The sequence below is a fragment of the Belonocnema kinseyi genome, chromosome 1 (assembly GCF_010883055.1).
Source record: "Belonocnema kinseyi isolate 2016_QV_RU_SX_M_011 chromosome 1, B_treatae_v1, whole genome shotgun sequence".
Lineage (NCBI taxonomy): Eukaryota > Metazoa > Arthropoda > Insecta > Hymenoptera > Cynipidae > Belonocnema > Belonocnema kinseyi.
The window spans coordinates 110387310-110408283 of NC_046657.1; the positions used below are offsets into that span (position 1 = coordinate 110387310).

Genomic DNA, 20974 nt, shown 5'->3' on the forward strand with positions numbered 1-20974 from the left:
ATGAAAATCTAAATTTTCGCTAAAATTTCGACATTTTGTTAGCACCATTTCGATTTTAGAAAAATATAATGCCAAAATCTTGATTAGCGTTCCAAAAAAAAACCCATATTAAGTCTTATGCAAACATACTTTAAAAAATGTTTTATTTCGTTTAAAAAAAATCGCATTCCAAAATTGCGGTCAGCGACCCTGAAAATCCCTGCGATCATTTTATATAAATCATAATATACACGAAGATTCGAAGTGTGTTGGGAGGAGGAATGGGAAAAAGGTTATATACTATTTTATTGGTGTACCTGAAAATTAAAAATGCAACACGACAAATGTGAGAGCAATAATGCAACACATGTAACTTGAGAGTAAAAATGAAACAACTATCTATTTCTTTTATCCTCTCAACTTTCTGAAGTACACGTTTTGCTCTCATCGAAAACTTGTTTCTCGTTTGCTCTCAACAACCTATGTGAGTCCAATTCACGCTCAAAAAGTTGTAGTTTTCTTTTTCCGCGAAGCCTGCAGGAGCGCCTCTTTTACTTTAACGTGCTCAATCGGCCAATTCTTGAACAATCAGGTGAAAAATGCTATATCAGTGCCCAACAGTTGGCCAAGTTTTGGCCAAAATCGTGGACTCCACTACGTGGAGAAAGAATTGGCAAAACCTGAACTACACGTTTTGTTTATTGGGTTTGTTTCAAATTGTGAAAGTGCTCAACATTTTTTAATTTAGGTCGAAAATATCTTATTAACAAACTTAACCTACATTTTAGATCCCTTAAAAAATCTATCAAATGCTTAGGGATCGTCCATAAATTACGTAAGACGTTTTTCTTTTGTTTATATCGTTGTGTCCTTCTCAACTTCACAGCAATTTTATGCTCGTCTTTATTCAAACAAAAGAAGAACGTCTTACGTAATTTGTGAACGATCCCTTACTCGATTAGACCAATGTTTCAAAAGCTAACGTGGCTACAAGGTTCAGGTAACCACACACACAGACATACAGAAACACAGAAAGCAGACGCCGACAAAATTTTGTGATTTCCGGACTCTGGGTGTGCCAGATCTTTAAGATCCATTAAAAACCAGAGATAGAAAATTTGTCAATTATATTACACTCCCATGAATGAGAGTGTAAACAGGTTTTACTGTAAACTGAGTTTTTCTCCCCACGAAAAATTTCATAAAAGCTTCTAAAAATTCATTTTTGCTGCCGATATATAAAAAGCTTGCCCGTTTGCCCGCTCTATAGGAGGTAGCAAAGCCTTCTCAATAATTATTACCGATAACTACCTAACTAATCATTTATACAATATTCGAATATAAAATTGTTTATCTTCATTCTCGTGCAAAGCTAGTAAAGGGAACCAAACAGAGGTTTCGTCACTGGAAACCATTTTTATTTGTCAATACTCAAGTTTTGGAGAATTATTTCTAACAATACAATATTTCAAACAACTTATTTGTTTTATAACGAATAGATCTTTAATTTGTCTGACTCTTAGTTACTCTGAAGTCCATTCGTGTGATCCCGTATAAGACCCATTGGATAATATGCATCGATCTGAAGCTTTCATGAATCTGCAAAATCTCACTGGGAAATTTCCGATAGCGACTTGTGTATAGACTTTCAAGATGTTTTCGATCCTGATACAAGCTCAATTCCTAGAATGTTTTTACTAGGTAATAATTCGTGCACCATAAAATATACGCCATCTTTATGATCTACGAAGGTATTAAGGTTGTATTTCATACGATCTTCGACAGTTGGAATTATATTCGTAGACAAAAGGCCAACTGAGCGCGGTTTTCCAGCATAATCAGTCCACACCCCAACTTCTTTGTGATTATAAATAAAAGACCTAGTTGGACGATCCTTGCGGCGTGGAAGAAACTTATTTGCTTGTGAAACATTTATTTCTGTAAAAAGAAAATAAAGACTTGCGATTTCAACTGAAGATTAAAAAGCAATTTCACAATTAAACACTGTGTAATTCTAAATTGAAGCACTAGCATTAAAACAATTTTAATTTGGAATTCCACTATGAGGCGGAAACAACGTATTATAGATAAAAAGCTTGAAACGTCCAAAAAATGACAGAAAAATATGACATTCATATATTTGCATAGGCCCATCTTGTGTGCAGAGTTATATTCACGTAATCAATTATTTCACCCTAGGCGCCCGTTCCCAAAATTGTTCCATTAGGTTCTACGTGCTCAAAAAATCTTCACTAACCTGTTCCATTCTGGACATGCGTCCTAGATGTATACTGAGATCCCAAAATTTTTCCATTCTCGACGTACACCACAAATTTTACGCCATCTATGTCGACATAACGATGCTCAATATCGTGATGTCTGCAATATTCTTCATTTGGAATGATATTTTTTTCATATAAAAGGCGAACTTCGCGCGGTCTTCCTGAAGGATGAAACCACACTCCAAAGTATTTTTCCTGGTAACGAATAATTTTATTTGGTGGTTTATTGCTTGGTTTCTTAGCACTTGTGCTAGGTAGGTGAGAATATTGATCGGGTAACCGTGACACGGATGAACTACCTGGATTAAATCCAAAAGAGTGTCTTTCTGTAAAAGGAAATAAACATTTATTATTTAGAGAAAAGTTAAATATCAATCTCAAAGCTCAACACGAAACATTTCGAAAGCGAAGCACTAAAAATGAAAAAATTACAAGGTGGAAATATTTTTTAGAGAACAATTTAAAACCATAGCTTTTAATAATATCTTATTCCAAATTAATACTTTTTTTAAACAATAAATAATCTTAAAACATAATTCGTGAAAATTAAAAATGTTCCAGAAAAGTATGTAAAATTAAAATTAATAAAATTAATTTGCTTACTGTAGTATGTGCTCAAAATTAAACAATATTTTTGAAAACGACATTCAGAGAGGCTTTTCAAAATTAGGTACTTTGCACGTGTAGGCGTTCACTGATAATGAGAAGCAAATTTTTTTCTCTGTTTACGAAGAAAATAATTCGAACATTTATGCAAGTGTCTTGTATGAAATATAAATTACAATGCTTAAAACTTTGCTACATATTATTGGACATTATTCTATCTCCATGAGAGATCATCATCATCTTGATCACTTATCTGATCAAGCAATCATTGGGTATAAACAAATTGACAAGTGTGAAAATTCTTTTATCTCCTTAAGTATGCAATGGAAAAATATATCTTTCATCCCTAAAATCCTATTTGGATAAGTGACCTTGTACGGGTGGTTTCTGTGGCATTTCTCAAGTGCATTCCTTGAGTAATTGTGTCACTAAAGGAATTCGTGTGGTCTTATTATCCCCTGAAATGTTATTTCCTTAAGGATGACAACAGAAATTAAAGTTACGATCCCTCTCATTTTTTTAGAGTAATTCCATTTTGACTGCTGTTTCTTTTTTTAGTTGCATCTAAGGTATTCCTCACAGGGTGGGAAAAAGGAGCTCTAGATTTTTGTAATATACAGATATATTAGTCCGGATACTTAAGACTGGGACACCCTATATTTATATCGCTGACTCGTAAAAAAACACCCCCATGGGGTCCAACATCCTCACAAATCATACCTCAAAGTGATTTTGATCTGAATTTACTTAAAGGGATGTGACATATTTTTTCATCCGCATCTCAGCGAAATTGAAAATTTTTTTCAGTAATCAAGTACTTTAGAAAAAATGAATTTTTGATAAGCTGAATTTTCAAGGCTTACACAGAGGCTCTCACAGTGTTATCGATCTAAATTCACTTGGAGGGGTGTTAGAAATTTTCTCCCATTATCTTACTCAGGAAAATCGAAAAATTTTACAGTAATCAAGTTTTTTGCACCGAATTATTGCTTAAGCAACTAATAAATAAAGATCGATGTCACTTTGAGGGTGAATTCATAAAAATGTTAGAACATCATCCCGGTGGTCACTTAGATCAAAAAATCATTGAGTCCTTGAACTTTATTACTGCAAGAAATTGTCAATTTTACTAAGTAGAGGGTCGTACAAAATTTCTAAAACTTCTCCAATAACGCTGTTGCATTTTAAGTAGTCACTTGTTCATTTGTTTTTTATGAAGTTATATAAAAAACGAATAAAAAATAAGTCACATCTAAAAACTCAAGTACAGCGTCATTGCACCCAACCGCTCAATTTCTGATTTGTTTTCTGAATATGTTTAAACATCATCCCCTTGGTCACACAGATGATAAAAAAAATCATTGAGTCAAAAGAACTTTATTACTGTAAAAATGCTTATATCTACCTAAGTATAAGATGAAAAAAATATGTAATAACCCTCAAAGTGCTAATAAGGATCTTTTATATCCTTGGCGAAAGTTTGAAATCGACAAATTTTTACTCGACTTCCAGTAAGAAGGAGTGGATTGGAACGCATATACTGAGAGAAGTTTTGTTAGAATAAATTTAAAAAATGGATTAGAATTTAGTATAATATCGTTCCAAAATAGAGAAAACCGAGGTTTTATTATACTTATTCGTGCTTTAGTAACGAAGTTTAATATTATCATACGAGAATTTAAAACACGAAGACGACAAACTACACGGAGAAAAAATTTTTGAGACGAACGAGTGATTCGAGAATATATTAAACTCAAAGAAAATGTCCGCTTAGATTAGGTAAAACGTTTAGTGAGTTTGAGTTAAACATTTAGATCATTTATATAAATTGTTCTCGTAATCAGTTATTGGGGCAAAGTTGCTAAGTTCGACATTTTATTATTTTCAACGGATTGAGTATAATTTTATTACCTTTCGATTATGAAAACATCTAGTTGTTATAGAAATATGTTAACTTAAAGTAATCCATTTTTCGTCTGGTATCAAGAAAATAAATTTCCCTAAAATCCGTATAATGCATTTGGAGGTCAAATTTGTTGTTTTTCTCGCGTTTCTTAATATTTCAATATAGTTACCGCCTACAATCAAAAAACTTGTAAATTATTATTACCGCAACACAAACTCTATTTAATATTAACATTCGCGCATATACAGGATGGACACACTGGGGCTTACATACATGGCGATCTGAATGCTACCCGAATTGCACAACAGCAGGGGAGAAGCCATTATACAGGGGTATTTTCATATTTCTCGCCTTTAAAATTGCATTCGAATCGGCCATTCGGCCAAGTCCGTGCATCTTCGGATCAAGTTTATCATAGTTTCCATGGTCGCGTTCGAAACTTCAAAAAGATACAAGTATCAAAACAACATAGGTTATGTTACATAGTAATTACAAATAATTAAAGTGTTTAATTAATAATGAAGTGAGACATGTGACCTGAGAAGTCAACGTCAGTTTTCTTCTGTGCCAATAATATTATGAAATGGCTGCGGACTGACAAATACTATAAAATGGTAATAATATTCTGCGATTTTAGTGGGCGATGAGTGAATTGTGTTTAACGCTTATTTGCGACATAAAAAAGGTATGTTATAAATAGACAGGATATGTTTTAAATAAAGTGAATAAAATATTACATGCGAAAACTTTAAATTGACATTACCTACAATTCCTTACAGCGATTTGGGTGAAAAGGTGAATCCGAACATAACCTCGAAATAATGACAGATCGGCCTGGCATGTTTATTATACTTTCGATTGATTATTATTTACCAAAGAAATGTTTTGTGGTTTTGTATATTTATTACTGACAGTATCGGCAGTAATAATTTGAACAATAATTACTTAATAACTATTTAACAATCCTGACTTATTCATAATTTTAATAAGTAACACTTTATTCCTGAAATTTATAACTGATTTCCATTGTTTTTTTCACAGATCGATCATAGATGAAATACACATCAGAAAATGCAGATGGATTTTGTGCATTTCAGCTGGTTCATTTCAATAAAAATTATTGGAAAACCGTTATCTCTAGACCTTATCCCAAGACTGGAGATTGGTTAGCCTAAAATTAATTCTAATTCAATCTGATGGTATAGAGAAGTATCAAAAAAATATCTCAAGGTAATTTTATCTTATCTGAATTTTTATTAATAAAATATTCAGGCATTTTTTTGTATTTTAGAAAACGTTTTCTCTGGATCTCATACTGAAATTTGGTTTGATCAACCACTAAAATAAATCAGACTCGTTGGTGATCGAATTGTGTCAGATATAAATCTAGACAAAAGGGTTTTAGGCCAGAATTGTTATTCCAATTTTTTCAGAAATTATTCTATTTGAAAAAATTCTATCTCTGGATCTGATATCCAAACTTTCATTCAATCAGCCTCGAAAATTCATTTTAATTCATTTTGATGGCATATGTTTATCAAAAAGATATCTCGAAGAAATTTAATTTGCTTGAATTTAAATTAATGAAATATTTAGGGATTTTTTTGTATTTTAGAAAATGTTTTTTTCAGGAACTCATCCTAAAATTTGGTTTATTCAACCAATAAAATAAATTAGAGATTTGTTAGTTATGGAATTGTATCAGAAAAAAATTTAGACAAGATATTTTAGGCTAGAATTGTTATTCCAATTTTTTATAAATTATTCTATTTTCGAAAAATGCTATCTCTGGATCTGATTTCCAAACTGGCATTCAGTCAGCCTAGAAAATTAATTCTAATTCATTTTGATGGCATAGGTTTACCAAAAAGATATCTCGAAGAAATTTAACTTGCCTGAGTTTTAATTAATAAATTATTCAGGGATTTTTTTTATTTTAGAAAATGTTTTCTCCGGACCTCATTTTAAAATTTGGTTTAGTCAACCAATAAAATAAATTAGAGACTCATTTGTGATAGAATTGTATCAGAAATAAATCTAGACAAGGTAATTTAGTTTAGAGTTGTTATTCCATATTTTTAGAAATTATTCTATTTTCGAAATTCCTATCTCTGGATCTGATTTCCAAACGGGCATTCAATCAGCCTCGAAAATTAATTCTAATTCATTTTGATGGTTCAGTTTTATCAAAAAGATATCTTGAAGAAATTTAATTGCCCTGAATTTAAATTAATGAAATATCTAGGGATTCTGAAATAAAATTTACGGAATTGGTGTCTTCATTTCTAACGGCATAATTTGAGCTTAAACGATAACTTAATGAAATACACCAAAATCACATTTCGAGTAAATTTCAATGACACTAAAAGATTTGTATTTTCTGACAAGATACCAATAATGTATGAATTTAATATTTAGAAATGATAAAATACATAATTATAGCAAAACTTATGAAAAAATTGGAATAAAAATTCTGGCACAAAATATCGCTTCTGCATTTATTTCTGCTACACTAACAAGTCTCTAATTTATTTTTTTGTTTGATCAAACCAAATTTTAGGATGAGTTCCTGAGAAAAAATTTTCTAAAATACAAAAAAAATCCCTAAATATTATATTAATTTAAATTCAGGCAAGTTAAATTTCTTCAAGATATCTTTTTGACAAAGCTATACCATCAAAATGAATTAGAATTAATTTTCGAGGCTGATTGAATGCCAGTTTGGAAATTAGATCAAGAGATAGCATTTTTCAAAAATAGAATACTTTCTAAAAAAATTGGAATAACAATTCTGGAGTAAAATATTTTATCTAGATTAATTTCTGATACAATTCGATAACCAACGAGTCTCTAATTTACTTTATTGGTTGCTAAAACCAAATTTTAGGTTGAGGTTCAGAGAAAGCATTTTCTGAAATACAAAAAAAAATCCCGAAATATTTTATTAATTTAAATTCAAGCAAGTTAAATTTCTTTGAGATATCCTTTTGATGAACCTATGCTATCAAAATGAATTAGAATTAATTTTCGAGGCTGATTGAATGCCAATTTGGAAATCAGATCCAGAGATAGCAATTCCGAAAATAGAATAATTTCTAAAAAAAATGGAATAACAATTCTAGCCTAAAATATCTTGTCTAAATTTATTTCTAATACAATTCTATCAATATCGAGTCTCTAATTTATTTTATTGGTTGACTAAACTAAATTTTAGAATGAGTTCCTGAGAAAACATTTACTAAAATACAAAAAAAAAATCCCTAAATATTATATTAATTTAAATTCAGGCAAGTTAAATTTCTTCAAGATAGCTTTTGACAAAGCTATACCATTAAAATAAATTAGAATTAATTTTCGAGACTGATTGAATGCCAGTTTGGAAATCAGATCAAGAGATAGCATTTTTCGAAAATAGAATAATTTCAAAAAAAATTGGAATAACAATTCTGGAGTTAAATATTTTGTCTAGATTAATTTCTGATACAATTCTAACACGAAAGAGTATCTAATTTATTTTTATGGTTGAATAAATCAAAGTTTAGGATGAGTTTCTGAAAAAAAATTTTCTAAAATATAAAAAAATCCCTAAATATTTCATTAATTTAAATTCAGGCAAATTAAATTTCTTCGAGATATCTTTTTAATAAAACTATACCATCAAAATGAATTAGAATTAATTTCAGGCTGTTTGAATGCCAGTTTGGGAATCAGATCCAGAGATAGCAATTTCGAAAATAGAATAATTTCTAAAAAATGGAATGACAATTTTAGCCTAAAATGTCTTTTCCAGATTTATTTCTGATAAAATTCGATCACCAGCGAGTCTCTAATTTATTTTATTGGTTGATCAAACAAAATTTTAGGATGAGATCTAGGGAAAACATTTTGTAAAATACAAAAAAATCCCTAAATATTTTATCAATTAAAATTCAGACAAGATAAATTACCTCGAGATATTTTTTTGATGCACCTATACCATCAGATTGAATTAGAGTTAATTTTAGGCTGCTCAATCCCCAGTCTTGGGATAAGGTCTAGAGATAATAGTTTTTCAATGATGTTCATTGAAATGAACCGGCTGAAATGCACAAAATCCATCTGCATTTCCTGATGTGTATTTCATCTATGATGGATCTGTGAAAAAAACAATGGAAATCAGTTATTAATTTCAGGAATAAAGTGTTACTTATTAAAATGATTAATAAGTCATATTTATTAAATTATTATCAAGTAATTATTGTTTAAATTATTACTGCCGGCACTGTCAGTAATAAACAGACAAAACGACAAAACATTTCTTTGGCAAATAATAAACAATCGAAAGTATAATAAACAAGCCGGGCCGATCTGTCATTATTTCGAGGTTATGTTCGGATTCACGGGTTTGCCCTAATCGCTGTAAGTAAATGTAGGTAATGTCAATTTAAAGGTTACGCATGTAATATCTTATTTACTTTACTTAATACATATTCTATATATTCATAACATACCTTTTTTGCCGCAAATAATCGTTAAACACAATTCACTCTTCACCCATTGGGATCGTAGAATATTATTACTATTTTATAGTATTTGTCACGCAGCAGACATTCCATAATGTTATTGGCACGGAAAATAATTGACTTTTACTTCTCAGTACACAGGTCTCACTTCATCATCAATGAAACACTTTTATTAATTGTAATTACTACATAACATAACCTATATTTTTTTGACACTTGTATCCATTTGAAGTTTCGATCGCAACCATGGAAACTATGATAAACTTGATGCGAAGAGGCACGGAGTTGAAAGAATGGTCCATCCGAATGCAACTTTAAAGGCGCGAAATATGAAAATACCCTTTACAATGGCTTCTTCCCTGCTCTTGTGCAATTCTGGTAGCATCAAGTTCGCCATGTATGTAAGCCGCAGCGTGTTCACCCTGTATTTATTAGTGGTTTGACTATACGATATCCTTGGTATCCTATCTAACTTCCTTCGTTCGTTTTCAGCTAAATTTTTAGCTATAATAACCCTGGCGGGCCAAACGAACTGACTGGAGCCACTACAAATTAACCGTAAAGACCCTATTCGGTTCTTTTGTAAAAAAAACTCGAAAAAACAGCAAAATCAACTTTTAAATTGTTGAAATTCGGATTCTACGTTAAGATTCCCTATAGAAGGTCACGGAATAATCGCAATGGTTTTTTTTGCAACGGCAAAAGTTTAGAAATATATAAGACATATAATACCTGTTGACTGCTCCTTATAGGCGATGCGTTTGAAGTGTAGCAATCAACAGGCGTTGTACGTCTTATTTTTTTTAACTTTTTATCGTTGCAAAAAAAAACTATTGCGATTATACCGTGACCTTCTTTAGCGAATTTTAACGTAGAATCCCAAATTCATCAATTTAAAAATTGATTATGCTTTTCTTCGAGCTTTTTAAAAAGGAACCAAATGGGGACCTAATGGGGTCTTTACGGGCACTATGTAGAGGCTCCATTCGGTTCCTTCGGTCCGCCAGGGAAGGAATAATATCCCTGTCACAGCTTCTTTTTTTACCTGTAGTATTCTAAATGCGAAATATTATGAATCTTCATTTCAAGAATTAAGTCTATGAAAAAATTATATTCTTTTTACTAAGTTTTCGAAAAATAATTTGAATATGAAAAATAGTGAATATCATAGTTTCGAAAACGTATTTTAGAAATTGATATTGTCAATATGAAGTTGACAGAAATCCGAGACGCATAGCAAACTATGAAATCATTATTCTGGATTTTTCATATAGTTTCGTTTGAAAATGATCCTCGATTGCTTCCGCCATGTTTCGATTGATCCAAAAGTTTATGGTGTACAAACTTTTTAATAAAAATTAAGTCTTTCTATTTTGAATTCCTTTATTTACTATGGAATTTAAAACATTATGAATTCTTTTGCACGAAATGTATACACTAAGGTAAAGGATTTAATTCAATGTGTACAATTTATAAAATATTACATCTAAATACATGCAAGTGTATTATACTGAGTTACTGAGATATCAAATAAGAGAATGTTATTCATACAAGAATATTATCAGTTCCGTTAAAAAAAACTTTAATATTTTATAAAAAATCAATTTCGTCATTGAAAGTGATCAAATGTTTAATCTATTTATTAAAAAAATGTCTGAAGCAACGAATTACTTGCAAAAAAGGCCCAGATATTTGTCATACTGCCCTGAGTTGTCCAGCGACGCCGCTTATCTGAAATCTTTGCCAAATATTCCATAATATAGGTTAGCCGTGGGGTTTAGTAGTTAAGGAATGCATTAGTGCATTAGAAAAGTTAGGTTCGAATCTCGCCGCAGCCGTTCCAATTTTTCATAGCAATTAGGCGTGCGATTATGTACGCAGTGAATAAATTTAGTATATATTAATACACATAATACGTGTAAGCGTGTTTCCATATTTAATGGTATTTAATTTTCGTATTTAGTTCTTCCTTCTAAAGGCTAAATCCTTTCGTGAAGGGAGTTATTTTTCATATAGTCTTTTGAGATTCTCATATGTTTTCTATGGGAACTTCAAAAGATGTTTTCGCTCTTTCGAATAAAATGTATTACTATTGTTTTAACTTCGCTTATCAACTTTGATATAGTGAATTTTAAATTTTCGTAAGTTTTATAGGAGTTAAGGCAACATCATTTTCATTTGTACAAAAAAAATTAGTTTTTACAGCTGAAAACCGCTATATTAATTTTTCAGGCGCAACCCCTGTTTTCCCTATTTTGAAACGATATTATACTAAATCCTCATTTATTTTTATCATTTATTCTGACGATTAAAAAAATGTCCATTTAAAAAATGGATATTTCAATGCCTTTAAATGTGTACCAACTGAATTTTTGTTCAAAATGACATTGAATGAGATTGGCTGTATAAAACTAGTTTCGTTTTAATAATTATTAATGCGGATAAACTTCACGACATTAAAGTGATTTCCTTATGATGTCTCGTCAAATTGTATGCCATACAATGCCTTTCACAAACCAAGTATCAAACCGTGTCAATGCCATTCAATGACAATCTATGCGTCGCATTCAACTAGTTGTTACCGGGCTGATTCCATCTCATTCCAAAATCGGTATCCGAATCCCGAGCAAATCAGTTCCCTTTCAAACTAATCCGGTTTTTAAAAAGTCACGATAAATTCCTGAGAAATTCTGGTTTCTGATTGGTTTCGAATTTATTAGAATTACACTGACGGATTAATAAGGGTTCAAATAGTATTACGGGATTAATTCGGATTGAATTTTTGCTCAGATTCAAAAATTGCTTTGGATTGTTTCAGATTCATGCTAATTTTATTGGATACAGATTTCCGAATAATTCGATTCCAAATAAATCCGATTACATTTGTATCCGAAACTTTCGCGTCAGGGATTTCTTCTAGATATATTTTTGTAATTAGAGACTGATAAAAATATAGAGTGGGGGGGGGGCAGCGCCAACCAGTTAACAGTCCATGATTTTTTCAAGTTAATAAGATGTTGAATTGATCCATTTTTTTCTCATTTCGAAGTCTACATTATTTTATATCATATTTCTATAAGTATTAATCACATAAAAAAGCAATGATTATGTAATTTAATTATTTCTAATAAGCTGTATTTCGTCGGCTTTGCCCCTCATTGGTGGGCAAAGCCGACTGCAGCTTTTTATAAAATTCAAAACATTTAAAGATAAGAAAATATGATGGTTTGCTTCTGTGGTATTTTATGTACTGGAAAAATTACCTTTAAAGATATCCAACGAGAATAATAAGTTATTTTGAATAAAAATATAGATAGCTGTAATATAAACTCTTATTCGTTGACATTCTATTAGAAACGGACCTTACGCAATGTTTCTACCAGATCAATACAAGAAAACTGCATGCCGACCGGATTGATAATAATAATATTTAATCATGGACATAGGAAACACGGGACTAGGCATGCCATCCTAACTTGGCGAGCGGGGTTGAATCCACGGGAGGGGGGAGAGTTTCATGAGTGGGGAGAGCCGCCATCTTACGATCTTACGATGTGCTATTTGATTATGCGCACGAGCATTTTTGCCGACAAACTGTGCATGAAAATATAAGCATGTGGGCGCTGCCATGTTTGTCGCGGGACATCAAAAGATGGCGGACCTCCCTCCTCATTGCATCGCCCCCACAATGGCATGCCTAGTCCCTTATTTCCTATGTTCGTGTATTTAATAGTTTCTCCCATGTAGCCCACAAGATAAGTGGCTGTTCTACATTGCCGGTCAATTATCGACGAAAATTGTGACACATGTATTACCTAAGAACTTGTGAATATTATGTTCGTCGGGCCTGCCCCCCTGGCCGGGTCTCACTTCTTTTTGAGATTTTATATATTTTTGACTTGAATTACGTCTAATTATTATAATTAGATTGTGTGATATTGTTTTATCTGTCAAAATATCAAATTTTTATACTATAATTGCCATTAAAGTTGAAAAATTTATATTTCTGTCAGCGAAACTTCCATTCTTTCGTGGTAAAAACTGTTTTCTGTATAATTTTTCTTTTGCAACGTAATTTTAAAGATTTTAGTAAGTAACACTATCTCTCTGATAAAATAGATTTATTTTATGAAAAGTAGATCTGAAATTGTTAAATAATAGCCATGCTGTAAGGAAAATCACCTTTGCCTGACTGGCTGGCGCTGCTCCCGTTACCCTAATCACTATTCGATATTACTTAACTTTATTGTTACTGGTAAATCCTTCAGGATTATTAAAATTTATAATGTGTGTAGATGACATAGTAGAAGCAGTCAATTGTTGCGAGCCTCATGGGTCGTCAGTCAGTACTGCTTTATAATGGTCAAAAGATAACTGCGCATCCTGTAACCTGTAACTGATAGTTACGGCCTCTAAGGTCGCTAGTGCGCATGGAAATACACAAGATAGCGCTTTTTAACGGTGGCATCGTGGGCTTTTCGCATTCTATCAGTCTTTCATTACGCAAGGCTGAGATGTCAGCCAAAGATATTATAAACGTAGATGCGGTACGGGGCGTCGGAGTGGCGAATCATATATATAGGACATCACATTTTCTGCCCTATCGAGGTGCTGCCCTCATCGTACCACGAAGTCGAATTCTTGTTTCCTCATTCTTCGTAAAACATGACGGTAAAGCAGTAGAAAGATTTTTTGAGGTTAGAAAAGTTTGACATGTATGTATCTCTAAATTTTTTCAGATCTGAAGCTTGTTGCAGGTTTTCGATAGTCTTTTTTTTATTTAAAAAAAAAATGTTCTGGAAAAATCATATTTTTAATTTTTAAAAAAGTATTATAGAAAGACATTTCGAGATAAGCAAGTGCTGAAAACATTTTTCTTTGAAAAATATTTTTTTAATTGAAATAATCAAATATTTATACCAGAAAAACAACTTTTTTAATGTTTGAAGTGTTTAAACATTATTGTTTAAATTTAAAATAACAATAATTAAAACAAAATATATTTGTGGATAATATATTTTGGTTGAAAATGTATACAGTATTTTTTAAATCACAAAATTTCTTCCGAAAAAACGAAATGTTAATTAAAAAACACGTGTTTTTGTATATTAATTTGCCGGTAAAATTTTTTGTATAATTTTAATTTTAAATTCAAACAATAATTTTTAACTCTTTAAATATTAAACAAAAATTTATTCGATAACAATATTTTATTATCGTATTTTTAATAATAATTAATATTGATTAAGAAACAATTTTATTTTGGGAGTTTTATTATTTGGGAATTTTCTCATTTGTTAATATTATAAACTGTTCAGGAATTTTATTAGTTTTGGAATTGTATTTTTCGGGACAGAGAGTTTTATCGAGTCGGGAATTTTATTTTTCGGGACATTTCAGCCGTCCCCATAGAATTACAGAAAATTTGCTCTAATTATAATTTCGGCGATTGATCTTGTTGATTTTTTCCTACAGTATTAATAAAAAAATTGTATGGAAATTTTTGATATCACAAAGTTAAGGATAATCACAATTTAAAAAATTTTAATTCGCTGTACATCCAACTTTTATTCTTGGATCTTGGCGATTTTTTTCTAATCCATTTCAGTCACTGGTAAACGGGGGTGATTTTCTCTTAGAAAATAAGTGATTAAAATTTGAAAAAATTGGGTAGGCTTTTTTGACATCTCGGTATGTTAAAAAGGTAAACTTCAGAACATTTAAAAACTAATTTAAGAACTATTTATACTCTTTTAAGATACTAATACAATTTATACAATACTAATTGTTAAATTTGTAAATTTTTAGGCCTTCAGTTTAAGAACTTGAATTTTAACGTTAAAATTGCTTTATTTTCAGAATACAGCCTTATTGTTTGAATTTTCAGAATTTTCGTTATTAATTATAGGTTAGGTAAAAAATTACATTATGGGATTCGAAATTGTTAAAACGCGAAAAAGTTAAAATTTAACATTTAAAAATGCGAAAATACACCATTTTCCATGTTCATTTGCAATCCAGCGAGTAACTTTCTTCCGCTTCTTTTGAAACTCGATCCTTTGCTTTCAGTTTTCTTTTTAAAATATAACTTGAATTTAACGCATTTCAAATTAAATGTTTGCAGCTGCATTTAGATTAAATTATACAAAGGTTTTTCGTTTTAAATATAAATTAAATAAAACATTTTATTTGTTTTTCACGATTGTAATTTATAACTTCTAAAATGGAATAATTATAGCTCAAACATGAAAAAGTAGACTTATTTCAAATTTAAAGAGGTCCTATCACATATATTGAACTATTAAAACCTCTGACCTTTTTTATGGTTTTTAAAACTCTTTTGAAATCTTTTTAAACAATTTTGGTTGCGATTTCTTAATAAAAGAATAAGTGCTATTTAGTCTCCAGAACAGCAATTTCAAACATATTTAAAGCCTTAATAGATGAGACATTTTAAATTTGTAGTCTTCAGTATATTGAATAATTTCAAATTTAAAGCTATTAAAATATGTAATCAGAATGTTTGAATGGAAAGCGTTCGATAATTTTAGATTGGAACATTTCATATTATTTAGTTACAAATTAAAATCGTACAACTTCAAGTTTCATTAATTTTTTTATCATTTGTCACCACCACAAATTATTATTATTTTTTTTTTTGTAAGGAAATAACGCCTGATTTTTGTAAAAATTAACAAATATATTTTAAAGGTTCACTCAAGGTCATTTTTGTTCAAACAGCTTGTTCCTGTATAAATTGACTCTTATTGTTTCCGATTTCGTTCTATCACTCAGGGATTGTGTTTTTCATAGAAAACACTGAAATATGGTTTTTTCACGTTTATAAAATTATAACTGAAGGTCACTCGGGGTAATTTTCTATGAGAAATATTGACTTACAAAGAATACTGGTCCAACAATAGAATGGATTTCTTCGCCCTTAGACACGAACGTAAATTGTACTATAGTAAAAAAAAACTAGAAAAATTTGGACGAAAGCCAAATTTATTAAAGAAAACAAACCTTTGTCGACCTATAAATACTAATTTTATTCTCCGAAAGATTTTTCGAAAATCTCTTCGAAACACTTTTATTATAACAATTTAACTGAAGAAAAATATTTTTTATAAAAATAAAAATAGTGCAATTTTTAGATACAATTCTTGAAATGAAAAAAGTGTGCGTCAAAGCACAATCCAATCCTACTATTTTTTCGAAAGTTATCCGATTAACAGACAACCACAACATCAATTTGAACGACGACGTAGACGCCAGAGAGACAGACAGATACCGACGTAAAAACTTGTTTTTCTGACTCATGGAGCCTCAAAACGTCAAAATTTCATGAATTTCGCAAAAGTCATTTTTCGCATAAAACTCTTATTATGGATGGGAATGTGATAAAATAATCATGGGGCTTTGAAAAAGTAGCGTTTTTCGTCTCTTGACTTTTTCTCATATCAAGCTTTTTTTTGCTGCAAATGTCCATTTTGTTTGGTTTTTTGGATTTTGAAAATCTTTTAACTTTGGTAAGTGTGATTTTATCAAAAAAAGTTATCAAATCAAAGCCCAATACAATCCGATCAGTCTTTCGAAAGTTATCCGGTATACAGACAACAACTGCGACGCCGGACAGTCAGATAGACCCCGACGTAAAAACTTGTTTTTCTGACTCAAGGGGCCTCAAAACGTCGACATTTGATAAAATCCGAAAAAGTCATTTTTCATAAAAAGCTAATACCTTCTCACTTTGGATGAGAATGTAAAAATTATCAACAAGATTTGTAAAAAATCTTTCAAAGAATTAAATGATTGTCCCGTATGTTAGAACCGAAAAAATACTATTTCAAAAAAAATGAAAGTTGTTCTAAATATTGAGCTAGACTCGCGACCGGGACAAAGCGGGAAATGAAAGGAAATTTTAAAATTGAACTGCAGTTCGAGTATCAAAAATTTAACAGTGATTGATTTTACAAGATGATTCTAGATCTATTCAAAATGATATAATTTACATTTTTTAACGTTATTATACATTATTATACAATATTCGGGCTAGGCACTCCCTAATTTGAAAAATTAAAAAATACTTTATTAAAAAATATTTTTTTTAATAGAATAATAAAATACATATACCAAAGAAAAAACTGTTTTAAGGTTTAAAGTTTCTAAAAATTATTGTTAGAATTTAAAATAACAATAATTGAACAAATGTATTTTTGAATAAAAAACGTTTTTTGAAAATGTGCATTGTATTTTTGTACAATACAGAAAACTCTTGCAAAAATAAAATTATTATTTAAAAAAATAACAATAAAAGTCGCGTTAAATTAGTCTGAATTGAATCATGCAAAGTTTATTTCAATTGAAGTTCACGTGTTTTTAAATTTATGTTTGTACCAAATTTTTATACAATTATTGCTATTTTAAATTAAAACAATTATTTAACAAAATTAAACATTAAACAAAATTTCTATAATAAAAATATTTGATTATTGTATTCGTAATAAATAAATAATATTGGCCAGAAAACTGTTTTCTCAATTTCTGCAATTCGGGAATTTTCTAGTTTGTATATTTTATTATTAGACAGCATTCGGCCTGGAGTTTTATTATTCGGGAATTTTCAAATTCGATAATATTGAAAACCATCCAGAATTTCATTATTCTAGAATTTTTAAATTCGGGATTTTTAGGTTGCCAATGCGAAACGTAATCTGGCTGGGAACTGCTGTCTTAACATCTCAAAACCGAAAGAAAAATTTTCATATCACTTCGAATTATAATTATATTTTTATAAAAGTCTAAAAAAATCTATAGAAATTGCAGACCACAAAAATAAAAATAAATAATATCAAAGAACTATATATAGATAATATATACAATGAAAATTAAAAGTAATAATTTTAGAAATAGTGGAAAAAATATGAAACCGTAATATAAATTACCCATCGACTTTTATTTGTGGTATTTATTAAAATAACCATATTTTGCAAAGTAATAAATGTAAAAATGTTTTGATTGGCAATTTACTTTCAATGAAAATGGTTCTTGTCCGAGCTAAGTAACCATTAGTGCGCCTCGAGGGGCCTTCTGAGAGTTGCTTACAGCGCTCCAAGTGGCTATTGTCGACGGGTGCTATAGCCGGGGAGCAGTGGGTAGAGGGGAACTGACAATTTTAGCCGGGCGCGCCGTCTACATTTATCGCGGGTAACTAAGTCCGCACCGCATCTACGTTTATAATATCTTTGCGTTAGCACACAACACTATTTTCTAAACGCAAGGTGTGTATGTAGAATTTGGATGTAAAAATAAAGGAGCAAGTTGCTTGCCAAATAATAAAAAAATAAGGAAACTGTAGATAATGCCTCTCTACACTCTTTCTATGGCGTAATATATCATGTACTGGTAATATAGACATTGTTCTTATCAACATTCTTCAATAATTACCTGGTGATGGGATTCTTTGTACACCATTATTTTCAGAAAATTCGTATGGTGTTAATATCGGTAAGAGATGAGAATCGAGATTTCCGACCGCAAGAGGAGTGTTGGTCCAATGACTGGCGCCGCGCCATCGGGCGACGGACATCCTGGGCCCCTTCGAAGACGGGTCGGCCTGTGAACTTAAGTCTGTAAAAATAAACAGAATATTGTACATTTTTATTTTTACTTATTTAAGCACATTTGAAACTTACCTGATTCCTACCTTACAGACATTTTTTAGAAACATCGAAATGCCCATAAGAAATGAGATCTCGGCTTTTAAATTCCCCAATTTTCAAATCGATATCTCATAGCGTGTGGGCGTAAACTGATCCTAAAAAATTCCAGTAGTAGGGAATGAAGTAAGAGGTTCAGGGCACCTTTTCATTGGAATGAAATTCGTGATGCAAAGTAATTTTTCGCGCCCAAAACATGTCATCAAACGATAGAAAGAAAAAAAATTAGACTATCTGCTGGGTAACTCGGCAAACGCTATTAATTTGATCTGTTTGCAAATGGCACATAATTTTCTAACAACCGAACGCATAATTTTAGCAAATTATGATATCTGTATTGATTATGAGTTTTAACAAATAAATTGGAGCTTATAATTTGAAAGTTACAATCATCCAAAACTATAAACTTACAATAGTCAACATTGCTACATTTTACAATTAAAATTAATGTCGATACCCATTACCCGGTTGTGTATAGTATTGAAATAAGGCTTTTATTTGCAAATCTAAACCAGTTTTACCTATTTGTGACACATTATATCCTTCGAAAAAGTCCGTCTGTAAATATTAATATAATCTTCTCATATTTGAAGTGAAATATTATAAGCTCCAATGATTTCGTCGCAACTGTCCTGATTGATTAGAACACAAGAAAAACTTTCCATTTTAAAAATAAAACAATTATTATAATAAAGCTAATTTTTAACTATTCCATATGACATTCATAATACTGAACCTGACCTCACTCGTTGATAATGCACAGATTTTTGAAAAGCGAACGCGCCATATTTCCTGCCGCACCCTGTTACCTGCTTCTCTCCTACATCTCTATTATTGTTATGCAATACCTTTTACACACCTATTACATGATCTTTAAAACATTTATTTAATCAATTAAATAATTTACTAATCAAGCCAAATTAAAGAATCGAAGTAGGACGCGTTTCAATTCCAAATTTTAAAAACATATTCATGTTAAATCTTTAGATTTGCCAAAAAACGTCGGTTTTTTTAAACACAGAGAAAAACTTCGTTTCTTAACCGATTTAAATCGTCACTGAATTTATTTGTTTCAGGTGTAACTTTGAAGACATTTTTCTTTCCAAATTTGAAACTCCGTGCAGATATTAATTCTCTGAGCCGGCCGGGCACTAGTCGGGATACATTTTTAAGAGACCTCCCATGATTAAAAACTTACTAACGGATACTAGATGAATTATTATTTAAAAAATTATAATTAAAAATTCAGTAGGTCAGAAAAAAACAGAAATTAGCTTTTTAAATTTTCCAAACAAAGAACATTGCCTTTTTTCAGTGTTTCAACTTATTAAATAAAACTGTAATCAATTCTGCAAAGTTCAACAGCAAAATTGTTATCTTATTTATAACGTTCTCAAATTTCAAACAGTTTTTAGACTGTACACTTTTAAATTTATCGCCATGTCCGGCGCTCTCGGACCTCCGTGTCTGGTATTTTCGTTGAAACTCAGAAGTTTTAGTTTCTCATTTCGAACGAGAATTCACTCACGCCGCCTTGTCGTAATCCGCAAATAAAATCGTGATCGATAACTAAATTTAACCAAATTTCTGCAATAAATTTGAAAACACAGGTGAAAACATTTGTCGGCGGACAATATATATTTTTTAATCAAGTTTATAGTGCTGTACATTGATTTATTCCTTTCTTTTTTCTTAACGGAAATCATTATATAGTCTTAGCAATTGCTAGGAATTTTCGTAAAACTGAATAAAACTTTTCTCTAGTATCCAGGCAAAAATTTGTTAAGTTCACCGTATTTTTTATAATGAGGCTTTAAAGTAAATTCAAGTTACCCACTTCTCGTCTTGAGCAATAATTTTAAACCATTCTGTGGCCGAATTACCCGACCGAAATTCAAGCCGGAATCCGACCAGTTTACCTTTATGTTTCTAGCCAGATCCCGGCCAGTTTTCTTGGCCGACGCCTGGTTAGATATGGAC

The 20974-nt window shown here is 30.8% G+C and overlaps 1 protein-coding gene across 1 annotated transcript in view; it reads right to left on the reverse strand.

Moving 5' to 3' along the window:
- Positions 1-1430: 1430 nt before the first annotated feature.
- Positions 1431-20974, reverse strand: part of LOC117179577 — a 19711-nt gene continuing 167 nt past the window's right edge. The window contains exons 2-4 of the mRNA XM_033371520.1: positions 18723-18905; positions 2237-2587; positions 1431-1917 (exon numbers count right to left, since the gene is read on the reverse strand). Coding sequence (XP_033227411.1) covers positions 1628-1917; positions 2237-2587; positions 18723-18905 — 824 coding nt within the window. The 3' untranslated portion in view covers positions 1431-1627. The remainder of the gene's footprint in view (positions 1918-2236; positions 2588-18722; positions 18906-20974) is intronic.